Consider the following 14,190-nt stretch of genomic DNA (forward strand, 5'->3'; position numbering starts at 1 on the left):
TTTATGTATTTATTTATTTATTTATTTTTAATTTTGGCAGGCTTGGGATTCCATACCAGTGAGGCTCACGAAGCGGAATCTTCCATTGAGCCGCATTCAAATGTCTATTTTGGAAGTACAAAGACTTGTAGACTAAAACATAAAATAGTACTTTTAAATCTACTGACATACGCTTTCACCTGACATACAAATGGACATTATTAAATAATAATAATACTAATAATAATAATAATAATAATAATGATTAAAAAAAAAATTGCCAAGAAACAATTGGTTGTTACTGGTCCATTCACAAAAGCGCGGAGAAAAGTAACAGGAACCACGTGACATCTCAGTACAGCCTGGATCAATTATTTGAAGTCGCGGACCATTTTTAATAGACAACAAAATTGAAGATACACAGTAAAGCACTTAAAATTCTAGAATAATGTAGATTCGTCGTATCTGGACAATTTTAGACCACAGTGGGTCCGCTAAGCCCCGCCCACTGTGATTTCTATGGATTCTACCTGCATGTGCAGATAACACCGATCTGGCGAAAAATTAATAATAATTCGTTATCATTTGTTATTCCATTCGTCCATTTCTTTCCGTTATGAGATCGTGGCTCGCAGCAGAGCAATCGTCAGGACTGTATCGGTGACCAGTAACATTCAAGGCGATATTTGGTGGTAATGATGGCTTTCAGGCGGACTGTGTTCTTCTGCCTGTTGTGTTTGTTGATGCTCGTGCACGGCAGCAGGAGGAGACACGCGCGCTGTCCCGCATCATGTACATGCAGTAAAGATAACGCCTTATGTGCCAATACCGGATCAATACCGAGAAGCTTCCCACCAGATGTCATCTCACTGTGAGTAATGACAACAATCATAACAGTGTGTCATTATTATTATTATTATTATGTTGTTACCTGTGTCCAGTTATTGATGTTTTTTTCCAGATCGTTCGTCAAGTCTGGCTTCACTGAAATCCCTAAAGAGAGTTTCATTCACACTCCAGCCCTCCATCTGCTGTAAGACTGTCACATCACTTCATATGAGAGAGAGAGAGAGCTTTCATATGTTCTGTCTGATCAGTGCAGTTTGACTGTTTAATGATTTACAATAGAGTTCATAATAGCTCATGACAGGGGTAAAAAAAAAAAAAAAAAAAAAAAAGAGAGAGAGAGAGAGAGAGAGAGAGAGAGAGAGAGAGATGAAACTAAATAAATAAACTTAATAACATAAAGAAAACATTTTTGATTGATTTTAAGAAAAAAATAAATAAATAATACATCTAAATAAACAATACATCTATCTACAGTAGTACAGCACTAATATAGTGAGTAGAAAAATAATGCAACATAATAGAACCTGATTATAATATAACAGTATTTTCACCGTGTAAATTTGGTCTGTTTACATGAAAATATATATTTATGGTGGGTGTTTTTGTTTTCATATTTCAAAGATTGAAAGACCCCTGTCATATGTTAGACCTTATCAAATGTTTTCTCATAAATACATTTAGTCAGACTTGCTTACAGCTTTAAAGAGTAAAATGCACTATAAAAATAATGTGTTAACATGAGTTATAATAATATTATTATATACATCTATAGTGTAATCACCAAACAATAGCAAAGCTTGTAAATATGATTTTTGTTCTAAATAATTTATGAAAAGATAATGCAGAGAAACGTTTATTATAACACATTATTAATATATATTTATAGAGCATCAGAAGTATAATTGTAAATATAATCTATGAAGTATATAAAAAAAGGTTTACTGTATCTGAGAATTTATATCCCTCCATTAAACTGACATGACTGTCCCACTTTGCCAATAATACGTCTTCCCTAGCTGGACAATAAACACTGCAGCAAAAGTCAATGTTTGAAATAAAAAATCATATTTACTGTTATATCCTAACATAATAACATATCACAAATTACTCATAATCACATTTTGCTACTTCATAACCTTAAAGGTGAAGTATGTACGATTTCCAATGTTAAAATATACTGTCTTAACCCATTTTATGGTTCAGTGACTACTATTAGTAAGCCAGTCATGCGTTTGTCTCACCCAAAAGCCTCCCAGACCCTACTGTACTGTAACAGGCTGAGAGAGTGGGGCGTGGCTAATGTAGCAGGCTGAGAGATCGGGGCGTGGCTACTGTATCAGGCTGAGAGAGTGGGCGTGGCTACTGTATCAGGCTGAGAGAGTGGGGCGTGGCTAATGTAGCAGGCTGAGAGAGCGGGGCGTGGCTAATGTAGCAGGCTGAGAGATCGGGGCGTGGCTAATGTAGCAGGCTGAGAGAGTGGGGCGTGGCTAATGTAGCAGGCTGAGAGATCGGGGCGTGGCTACTGTATCAGGCTGAGAGAGTGGGGCGTGGCTAATGTAGCAGGCTGAGAGAGCGGGGCGTGGCTAATGTAGCAGGCTGAGAGATCGGGGCGTGGCTAATGTAGCAGGCTGAGAGAGCGGGGCGTAGCTACTGTAACAGGCTGAGAGAGTGGGGCGTGGCTAATGTAGCAGGCTGAGAGATCGGGGCGTGGCTAATGTAGCAGGCTGAGAGATCGGGGCGTGGCTACTGTATCAGGCTGAGAGAGTGGGCGTGGCTACTGTATCAGGCTGAGAGAGTGGGGCGTGGCTAATGTAGCAGGCTGAGAGATCGGGGCGTGGCTAATGTAGCAGGCTGAGAGATCGGGGCGTGGCTACTGTATCAGGCTGAGAGAGTGGGCGTGGCTACTGTATCAGGCTGAGAGAGTGGGGCGTGGCTAATGTAGCAGGCTGAGAGATCGGGGCGTAGCTACTGTAACAGGCTGAGAGAGTGGGGCGTGGCTAATGTAGCAGGCTGAGAGATCGGGGCGTGGCTAATGTAGCAGGCTGAGAGATCGGGGCGTGGCTACTGTATCAGGCTGAGAGAGTGGGCGTGGCTACTGTATCAGGCTGAGAGAGTGGGGCGTGGCTAATGTAGCAGGCTGAGAGATCGGGGCGTGGCTAATGTAGCAGGCTGAGAGAGCGGGGTGTAGCTACTGTATCAGGCTGAGAGAGAGGGGCGTGGCTACTGTTTCAGGCTGAGAGAGTGGGGCGTGGCTAATGTAGCAGGCTGAGAGATCGGGGCGTGGCTACTGTATCAGGCTGAGAGATTGGGGCGTGGCTACTGTTTCAGGCTGAGAGAGTGGGGCGTGGCTACTGTATCAGGCTGAGAGAGAGGGGCGTGGCTACTGTAGCAGGCTGAGAGAGCGGGGCGTGGCTACTGTATCAGGCTGAGAGATTGGGGCGTGGCTACTGTTTCAGGCTGAGAGAGTGGGGCGTGGCTACTGTATCAGGCTGAGAGAGCGGGGCGTGGCTACGTAGCAGGCTGAGAGAGTGGGGCGTGGCTACGTAGCAGGCTGAGAGAGTGGGGCGTGGCTAATGTAGCAGGCTGAGAGATTGGTACCTGTCAGAGCTGTGATTGTGATGTTTGAGTTGAAGGAGGAGGGATGCGTGAAAGGGGCGTTTGCAAGGTGGTTTGTCAATATTGATGTATTTACTAATGTCACAGAAATTACATACTTCTCCTTTAACATGATATGATTCAGAAGTCTTGGAAACCACTGCTGTCCAAATGTTGCATGACCTCCTGAAATGATGTCAGAACTGTAGATCCCGTCTGTGTGATCCCATACTTTCAGATGAATGTAATGCTGATTTTTTATTAATGTAATCACATGCACACAAAGACAAATGCTCTTCAGTGACCTGTGTTTACCCTATATTATCTCTCCTAGTCTTTTCACAGCAAACGTCTTTGATTCTATAAATGAAGATGCGTTTCTTGGTCTTCCTCATCTGGAGTATCTGTAAGTGTCTCACAGAATGTGATTATATGAGTAATCAGCACTGCACGAGGAACTCTTCACTGATCCGATGACAGAAAAACAGAAATCTGATCTGATGATTCATGTGTTTCCTTGTGTATAATGACTCGTTTTGAATGCTTGTCATTATATATGAGAATATTTTTGCATTATGCATCATGCTGATATTTGTTTTTTTTTCTAGGTTCATTGAAAATAACGAAATCAAGTCCATATCGCCTTACGCCTTCAGAGGACTCAAGTTCTTAATACACTTGTGAGTATTTCTGCACAGTACGACCGAAATGTTGTCGATCAGCTTTCTATTCATCCACATTAAAACAATGCAGTCATAATAAGAATGTATAAAATGGATATTTAAAATCTATGAATATATAGAAAATATTAACCTCCCTTTCCTCCCTGGAATAAAAAATAAAAAAGGTTATTGCAACTTTTTATCTCACAATTTTTTTTTCTTGCAATTGTGAGTAATGTCTCACAAGTTTATATCTCACAATTCTGAGATAAAAAGAACTTACCTTTTTTATTTTTTATTCCGTGCTTCCATAGTCTGCATTTTCTTACTTGATCATTCATGTTATATCACTGATGTTTGAAGAAGCAGTCAGCAAACCAGTTTTTATTCTTTGAAAAACTTTTGCATTCCATAAAAATTGGTCCATTTCTCTTTTCTGATGTAAACTACCGTTTGGTTCTTGACGAATGTTATTGCAGAAGTCTGGCGTACAATAATTTGGAGTCGCTGCCGAAAGATCTTTTCAAAGGGATGGAAGCTTTGACTAAAGTGTATGTATGCGAGTGTGTGATGTTTTAGCGATGTGACATCATTATAATAATAGTCAATGGTATACGATCTTCTAGACTGAAACTTGTATTCGTTTGTCCAGGGATCTGAGAGGAAATCTTTTCAGCTGCGACTGTAAGTTAAAGTGGTTAGTCGACTGGATGTTTCATACAAATGCAACTGTGGATGAGATCTACTGCAATGGTCCTGAAGCTTACCAGGGCAAGAAGATCAATGACCTTGAGGCGCAGTCATTTGACTGCATAACAACAGGTTGGTCGTATTCATTACAGACCTCTTTGTGTTGTTTGACATCAAATGAAAAAGAGCTAACATTTGTCTGATTATTTGTTCTACAGATTTTCCGCTGTTGAAGTCTCTTGAATTTCAGTCCATTTCAGTCGAAGCTTTTGAATTTGGTGGTGACCAGTTTGTCGTATTCGCCCAGCCGTTCATTGGCAGGTGTAACTTCATGGAATGGGATCATGTGCAAATGGAGTTCCGAAACTTCGATAACATCACAAGTAAGCAAATAGTGTTGCAATGATTTAAAGGGTTAGTTCACCCAAAAAGTGAAAATTCTGTCATTAATTACTCTCCCTCATGTCGTTCCACACCCGTAAGACCTTCATTCATCTTCAGAAGACAAATTAAGATATTTTTGATGAAATCCGAGAGGTTTATGACTCGTCCATAGACAGCAATATAATCAACACTTTCAAGGTCCAGAAAGGTACTAAAGACATCGTTAAAACTATCATGTGACTGCAGTGGTTCAACCTTAATGTTATGAAGCGACAAGAATACTTTTTGTGCGCAAAAACAAAACAAAAAAACTTTATTCAACTATCTCTTCTCTTCTGTGTCATTCTCATATGTTGTTTACGTCCAGCTCTTCCAGGTTTTACGTCATTATTGGCTGGCTCCTGCGTCAGCGTCACACCATGAGTCGTGCTGATCACGTGATCAGCTTTGGCCAATACTGAGCCGGCATTCGGACGAAAACTCGGAAGCTTCACTGTGTTACTGCGTCACCTGCGTAAGATAATAACAGGGAAGAGATTGTTGAATAAAGTCGTTATTTTTGTTTTGTTTTTGCACACAGAAAGTATTCTCGTCTCTTCATAACATTAAGGTTGAACCACTGCAGTCACATGACTGTTTTAACGATGTCTTTAGTACCTTTCTGGACCTTGAAAGTGTTGATTATATTGCTGTCTATGGACGAGTCATATACCTCTCGGATTTCATCAAAAATATCTTAATTTGTGTTCCGAAGGTGAATGAAGGTCTTACTGGTGTGGAACGACATGAAAGAATTAATGACAGAATTTTCATTTTTGGTGAATTAACCCTTTAATGTTTAATTCTACACAAAGTATTAATAATAATACACATAATACAGTGGGTATGCGCAGCAATAACCAGAGACTCCAGTTGTTGTCCTTCAAAGCTTTTAATCACGGCCGGGAGAGTTCCCATCAATCCCAGAGAATCTCTCTCCACGAACAAAGGAATACAGCAGGTTTTAAAGGATTTCAGGTACATCTCACAGTCAGTATAGCAAGATCCATTACTCATTATCATCAGTCTTAATATGATTGGTTCAGATTTAAGAAAAGCTGCTTAGTTCCTCTGCCCCACTTACTGTCGGAGTAAATTTAGATTAGAACAACTGAATCACAAGATCATCAAAAAATATCACCAGGTTTATAGTTCACTGATTACTCAATAGGTCAAAACATTTTTCACAGCAGAATTTTTCCACTTGTTACAGCACTCAGTCCTAGTGACTATTTCTCTATTTCAAAATTAGCTTGTTAGGTCTGTAGAAGAAAAGAAATATTAGTTCATAATTAATTAGTTCAAAAATTCCATCACAAGATGCACCGATCGACCAACCAGGGACCGGAATTGGCCGATTTTATTCACGATCGGCACGGATCGGTGACTGGCCGGTCAGTCTCACGTCTTTCCGACTCCGAGCCGGTCTGTTCTGTTGCCAATGGCACAGGCAATAACATCAGCTGTGCGTTTTCTCTCTCTTCTCACTGACGGTGAAGTGACACACACTCGCCTTCTCTCTCTCACTCGTCTCATTCGCTCCGGTTAAATAGTGCTTGTGTATTGCACATAATTTGACTGATTCCTGCAGGTTTTGTGCTCACACCAAAAGCGTGTGCATCTCTGATCTATTTAAGTGGAGCGCACATAAGCCGCCTTTCGATCTCAAGCAGCTTGTGAGTCGCAAGTACCAAAATGAGTGGCTTACTGCGCTTGAACGGTCAAATACACATCAATTATGTCAAAATGCCTGTCTTAGCGAATATCCTGTTAAACAGTCAGTTTTGGAACGTAGAATAGTTGAGAACGATAATGCAAGCCGTGTTTATTTCATATCTCTCTTTATTCTGTTGCATTTATTTGTGCTGTTGTTTGAAATGTGTTTATTTGTTCTGTCTTTTTACTTTTGTATGACACTAACATTTTGCATTGACAAAAAGTAGATTTTTGTTTGAATATGCTGTCAATTATAGTTCTTTGAAAGAAAATCAAAATTGGTAAAAATCAGTATCGGCAGGTTACGCTTCGGGATTGGGCAACATTTTTTTGCAATTGGTGCATCTCTAGCTTTTGCAAAGAAGAGTGGGAAAATATTCCCAAGACAAGATGTGCCAAGCTGATAGACTCCTCTCCAAACAGACTGAGAGCTGTAATAAACCAAACGGTGCTTCAACAAAGTATTAGTTCAGGGGGTGAACACTTATGCAGCTAGTAATTTTATATACGTTTTTTTTTCTTTTCTGTGAAATGTGTCACTTTATAGCATTGCATAGGTTATAATTTTTACACTAAATGGGCAAAAGTTCTGATTTGATCTTTTATTTGATTTTATGTTTTTTTTTTTTTTTTCACCACAAAAACCATCTGTTTCAACAGGTGTAGACATTTTATTTCCACTGTACCTGTTCCAGACAGATCCAGCTGTTATAGTTGATTCAGTGCTATTCACAACACAAAGTGTAGTTCAGCAAAATTGTTTTTACATGATAATATGACAACTACAGTTGCAAGAAAAAGCGAACCACTTGCAGAATCTGTGAAAATGTTAATAATTTTAACAAAATAAGGGAGATAATACAAAATGCATGTTATCTTTCATTTAGTACTGTCCTGAGTAAGATATTTTACATAAAAGATGTTTACATATAATCCACAAGACAAAAAAATAGCTGAATTTATTAAAATAACCCCATTCAAAAGTTTGTGAACCATTGATTCTTAACACTGTGTGTGGTCACCTGATGATCCACGACTGTTTGTGTGTTTTGTGATGGTTGTTCATGAGTCTCTTGTTTGTCCTGAGCAGTTAAACAGTTAAACAGTTGTCCTCCAGATTCTTCAGTTTTCAAGCATTTTTTTGAACCCTTTCCAGCAGTCACTGTGTGATTTTGAGATCCATCTTTTCACACTGAGGACAACTGAGGGACTCAAACACAACTATTAAAAAAGGTTCAAACATTCACTGATGCTCCAGAAGGAAACACGATGCAGTAAGAGTCGAGGGGTGAAAACTTTTGAATTCAAATATCAAGGTAAATTGTATTTAAATTGTCTTCCGGGAAACATGCAAGTATCTTCTGTTGCTTCCGAAGGGCAGTACTAAATGAAAAACAATGATATTTAAACAAAATAAGAAAAATTGTGACATCTTCATCCTGTTCAAAAGTTTTCACCCCTGACTCTCAATGCATCGTGTTTCCTTCTGGAGCATCAGTGAATGTTTGAACCTTTTTTAATAGTTGAGTTTGAGTCCCTCAGTTGTCCTCAGTGTGAAAAGACGGATCTCAAAATCATACAGTCACTGCTGGAAAGGGTTCAAATACGCAAAAATACTTTAAAACTGATGAATCTGCAGGAGCTGGAGGATTTTTCTGAAGAACAGAGCTCAGTTTAACTGCTCAGAACAAACAAGAGACTCATGAACAACCATCACAAAACACACAAACAGTCGTGGATCATCAGGTGACCACACACAGTATTGACAATCAATGGTTCACATACTTATGAATTGGGTTATTTTAATAAATTCAGCTATTTTTTTTGTCTTATGGATTATATGTAAATGTCTTTTATGCAAAATATCTTACTCAGGACAGTACTAAATAAAAAATAACATGCATTTTGAATGATCTCTCTTATTTTGTTAAAATTTTGCACATTTTCACAGATTCTGCAAGTGGTTCACATACTTATTCTTGCAACTGTATGTATGAACTGTTACTCAAGCCTTTGTTTTGTACAGTAAAGCCTGATATAAGACAAAATTGATCATGATTTTTCTTTAAAAAACAAAAAATGATGTATAGATGCAAACTAACAAGCAAGCAAACCTAAGTTGTTTCAGTCCAGTAAGTGTTCATCTTGAAATAATGCTAACAAAATGTTATTTTTGCATCTACCTGATAAAATCAGTGCAGATTTCACAGCAAAAAGACATGTGAAGCTGAAGGAGGACGTTTGTACAATTACACTAAAAGACTTTTACTTGATAGAAAAGTATCAGTCAGACGACAGAAGGACTGTAGGAGATTGAATTCAACAGCTTTTTCAGCAAACTTTTGTTGATCATTCAGAGGCCTTTGCCTATCAAATTTGATACAGAAGTGTTAAAATGATTCTTCAAATCTTTCATCCGTAGGTACATCGTCGGTCATCTGCAAACCTCTAGTCATTGACAGTCAACTCTTCATTATAGTGGCACAACTGTTCGGCGGCTCGCACATCTTCAAGAGAGACGTCTCGGCAAACAAATTCATCAAAATCCAAGACATCGACATTTTGAAAATACGAAAGCCAAACGATGTGGAAATCTTCCACGTGGACGGAGAGTCTTTCTTCATCATTGCCGACAGCTCCAAAGCCGGCTCCACGACTATTTATAAATGGAACGGCAATGGCTTCTACTCCCATCAGTCCTTGCACCCCTGGCACCGCGACACAGACGTGGAGTATCTAGACATTTCTGGCAAGCCTCATTTGATCTTGTCCAGCAGCTCTCAACGGCCGGTCATTTACCAATGGAGCAAGAGCACCAAGCAGTTTGAGCGGCGTACGGATATCCCAGAGATGGAGGATGTGTACGCGGTCAAACACTTCACTGTGAAGAGCGAGCTCTACATATGTCTGACCCGCTTCATTGGCGACTCCAAGGTGATGAAATGGGACGGCAGCATGTTCAGTGAGATCCAGACCATGGCCTCCCGTGGCTCCATGGTCTTCCAGCCGTTCTCCATCGCCAACTGGCAGTACGCCATCCTGGGCAGCGATTACGCCTTTACTCGGGTTTATCGCTGGGACGCAAAGAAGAGACAGTTTATTCAGTTCCAGGAGCTGAACATTCAAGCACCCAGGGCTTTTTCTCTGGTGTTCATTGACAATAGGGAGTTCCTTCTTGGCTCTAGTTTTAAGGGGCAAACACGGATATATGAACACCTGGTCCTTGACTTGAGCAGCTGATTTGCTCCATCGGGACAGATGAGGATAATTAGTGTCTCAAAGAATCTCACGAAACACGTCCAGGTCATATTTAACTCTAAAATCTGAAAAAAAGGGACATTTTTTTGTTGTTGTTTAAAGTAAATAAAGCCCGTTTTAAAGTCACCATGAAATCAAAATTGACAATTCTTGTTTTTTATGGAATATTGCAGTATTATAAATGATTTACTTTATTTAATTAATGTTCCTGGTAATCTTGAATCAAAATATCTTCTCCTCCCTCTTGCAACATCTCTTCTCTGATGATGAGGGCGGGGAAACCTGTCACTCACATGAGATCCACCAATAGCAAACCACATCCATCCAATCATCCAATAAATTCCCCACGGACTAAATCAAGCCCCGCCCTACATATGTTCTTGTTCCTGAAGCTGTTTCTCTCAGATATATGGCACAATAGGGAATGCCAACTTTTTTGCCATGTATTATTATTTTTATGATTTAAGCAATTTAAACCTCTCAATTCTCCATAACGTAATGTAGTTTTTACTTTAATACAGTAATCGTCATGAAAATGTCACCATGCATAAAAATATTAATGGTTCAAAAATAGGCTTCATTTTTTTTTTATGCAAAACACCATTTCTTATTTTGTTTAACTTTTGATTTTGGGATGAAATATGACCTGGATGTGTTCACATTCACAGCATGAAGACTCTTTGCAGATGACTTGCATGATGGTGCCTTAATTAGGTACCGCCTTTGAAATTATTCATGTTGTTTTGTTTTTTTTAATGATCTTCTCAGTGCATTTCTCATTCATGTTGTATTCTTACATTGTGACTGCCGTACTTTCATTGAAATACTTGCTATTCTATTTATTAATGTGTTTTTCTCAAATTAATCTTGTTTACTTCTCTCTCAACTTGTAAACAATGTATTTTATGTGGCAGCTGGGTGAAATATTTGATACGCAGATTGGGAATTTGAAATATACATCGACTTTTGGAGTAGTGTGTCATGTGAACATTGTTTTTTAGCATTTGCCTGTTTGTTTGAACTGTATTAACCACTAACAGACAACCAATGTCAGTACTTTTTTCAACAAGATACAATTATTTGTTATGAGATGAAGAGATTCATTATCACCAAAAGATGAAACTGTGATGTTCTACTGGATAAGTTTGTGCATGCAGTTTCATGCCTACATTTTGGAGACACTGATACTAATGTTAAATAAAGACTTTGTGATCCTGAGTTCATGAATAACAGTAAGACATGTGCGCATGAAAGTGACATCTGTAGTGAACAGCCAATCACATTCTGTGAAACTGACTTCTCTCTTCTGCTTAAGATTAAGAGATTGTTATGAAAAATATGAAGAATTTAAACACATTTACACAGAAAGAAAACATCTGACAATATCATTAAATAATGTATGTTGGTAGTTCATAATAATCTCCACATCGACTTAAACATTTTTAAAGCTTTATATACTGAGTGAGTCCAGTGCTTATTTATATTAACACACAATCATTTTTTCAGTCTTTTCATTTAGCTTTTTTTAATTGTTAACAAGCATTTACCAATACTTAAAGTACTTTTTCTAAACTCTTAACACAGCAACACACCTCCATCCCACAATTAGCCAAATAGTTAATTTTCTGCCCAAAACCATATTGTATTAAATAAACAAACTCTACATTTCAAAATGCTAAAAACCTTTTTCTACATATACTAACTCTATCAAAACACAGCAAACCTGATTAAAAATAAACTCTTCAAAACACTTTAGTACTAATTTTCTCTCCAACATGAACATATCATTGTGCAATGACTGTAAAAATCTTCTCAGGTTACGCATGTAACCATGGTTCCCTAAGAACAGGGAACGAGACTCTGCACTTGACGCTATGGGGAACCGTCATTCGTGACAGGTGTTCGAAATGCCAAGAATCACAACACTCCAATCCTATTGGCCGGCAACAGCCTATGACGTCGAATGGCACGAACGAGGAAGCAGTCAACACCTTCTCGTCTTTCAGCAGGCATCCCAAAGCATGGCAGGGAAGCGCAGAGTCTCGTTCCCTGTTCTCAGGGAACCATGGTTAAATGCGTAACCTGAGACATTCCCTTTCGAAAGGGAACTTCAACTCTGCGCTTGACGCTATGGGGAACGAAATACCCACGCCGCCATGCTAGAGGAGAGTGCATGCCCAAAATGTCTGGACAAACATCCGGCAGTTCCAGGGAAAAAACCGGGAGCAACTTCTCCAAGGCTGTCAGTGACAGCATTCCCTCTGGCCAACAGCCCAAGCTGAGCCTAAAAGAGGCCTTCCGTGAAAGGCCTGCCAAGGCTGCTAAAGGCATCTGGGATCAACAACCCATAGAAAGTGGTCCCTTAAAGGGAATGTGGCCAGGAGACCAGAGGAATCCCGGCCAGTCACTAGAGGGGACAAAATCACCCCTGACGCCACCAAGGAGGCCGTACTAATCTAGCGAAAGCCAAACATAGCCTGGGCCATCCTTGTCTGATATACAGAATCTCCAAGCACAAACTCCAAAAGAGGAGAGCAGGTAAGAGCGACTGTGAAAAGGCAGTAAGCAACTCAAACCCACACGCAGCTAGCGGCCACTAAAGTTCTAGGAGCAAAATAGAACCGTACAGACAGGGTAGCTATTTAGCTCGACTAGAGCTAAAGGAAACCAAGCTTAAGGAAGCAAATGCATAAAACCAGACACACAGTCGATTTTACTTCAAGAGCTCACCTCGAGAGGCAAGTCACTCAGAAATGTACTCAGTAAAAGCACCTTTTACTCTCTAAGTGAGAGGTGTACAAAGCCAAACTCCAGCGTGATACCTAGGAGGTCTGCGAAAGCCCACGACTCGTAAAACACACGGCGTCAGCTAGTGGCAATCACGACTCATCCATGGTGATGAGTCATACAGAAACCCACACAAAGCTGTGCCAACATGCAGACTAAAAGGAGGCCCTGATGGGGGCCTACAACCTCCATGAACACATGGCAACAACCAGTGGTAGCTTCATGACTAAGGCCAGCCAGCAGGCCAAGTACTTGAGAAACCCTTAGGTAGGAGAAGTACACACTACGCCACAGAACTCAACGAGAGGCCTGACCTAGGGTCTATTCATACAGAGGTGGGCGTGGCTGATGGCGGCATGAGTCATAAGACACGACTCAACCATGGAATGAGTCTAGATATAACCAACCCAGCTGGGCCAACACAGAGGCTACAAAGGAGGCCTGGCAAGGCCTACTACTTTAAGCACCATGTGGCGCCAGCCCGTGGTCATAACAGGGCCAAAGCTCAAAGGGGACCAGCTCTAGACCCTACACGATAACTGTGGGTAACTAGCTACACAACCTTAGCTTAAGCCTACACATTCCAACAGGCAATGTACCCAGTACACATAAATATGCTGTCACGGTCTAAGGAAGGCCTACCACCTCAAACAACGTGAACATAAGCCTGAGGCAGTGCTAAAATACGTGAGCAAACTCGTGATCGTAAACCAACAGCGCCCAAAAATCAAGCTGTATTAAGAGAGAGGCTACAATAAAGAGCCAAAAATGTAACAGCAAATGCAAAACAGCTGCTGTGGTCATGATCGACTGGGGGCTAGCAGAGATCATACTATTCTAACCAGAATAAGACTCTCTACACTCAACCTGAGTGTGCAATCCAACAGGTGATGCACTCAGTGAAACACAAACCCTAACCAGGGAGTACAACAAAACACCACGTTCATAGATAGAGGCTAATCACAGCCTGCTATCACAGAAAAAGGTGTTAACCTGTGGTAGCACTAGAGTAAGCTCACATATGTATGTAGGGCTAAAGCTTAGAACCCCAAAGCAAATGCGAAGGCTTTGTAATACATGCCATCCAAACAGGATAAATGTTTAACAGAACAGATCTGAGATCTGTAATGAACCCTTAGAGAACGAAAGCTAGAATATTTAGCATCGTAATCTCAAACTTGAATATAATTCAAGGGGCTCATGTGAAGACATTATAAGCATGATAAAAGTT

At 40.1% G+C, this 14,190-nt stretch overlaps 1 protein-coding gene across 1 annotated transcript; it reads left to right on the forward strand.

Moving 5' to 3' along the window:
• The first annotated feature begins 261 nt into the window (after positions 1-261).
• On the forward strand, positions 262-10,357 carry lgi1a (leucine-rich, glioma inactivated 1a). Its single transcript, XM_048206051.1, has 8 exons — positions 262-850; positions 941-1,012; positions 3,758-3,829; positions 4,032-4,103; positions 4,565-4,636; positions 4,738-4,907; positions 4,994-5,158; positions 9,337-10,357. The coding sequence occupies exons 1-8, from the start codon at positions 675-677 to the stop codon at positions 10,152-10,154; spliced, it is 1,617 nt and encodes a 538-aa protein (XP_048062008.1). The 5' UTR covers positions 262-674; the 3' UTR covers positions 10,155-10,357.
• Positions 10,358-14,190: the final 3,833 nt, after the last annotated feature.

This window comes from Megalobrama amblycephala, linkage group LG10 (genome assembly GCF_018812025.1).
Source record: "Megalobrama amblycephala isolate DHTTF-2021 linkage group LG10, ASM1881202v1, whole genome shotgun sequence".
Taxonomy (NCBI): Eukaryota; Metazoa; Chordata; class Actinopteri; order Cypriniformes; family Xenocyprididae; genus Megalobrama; species Megalobrama amblycephala.

Excerpts from the sequence above, each read along its gene's own strand:
- lgi1a (XM_048206051.1), top strand. The coding sequence starts at position 675 with ATGATGGCTTTCAGGCGGACTGTGTTCTTCTGCCTGTTGTGTTTGTTG. Across the intron at positions 4,104-4,564 it reads CTCAAGTTCTTAATACACTT|AAGTCTGGCGTACAATAATT; the intron begins GTGAGTATTTCT and ends ATGTTATTGCAG. Across the intron at positions 4,637-4,737 it reads ATGGAAGCTTTGACTAAAGT|GGATCTGAGAGGAAATCTTT; the intron begins GTATGTATGCGA and ends TCGTTTGTCCAG.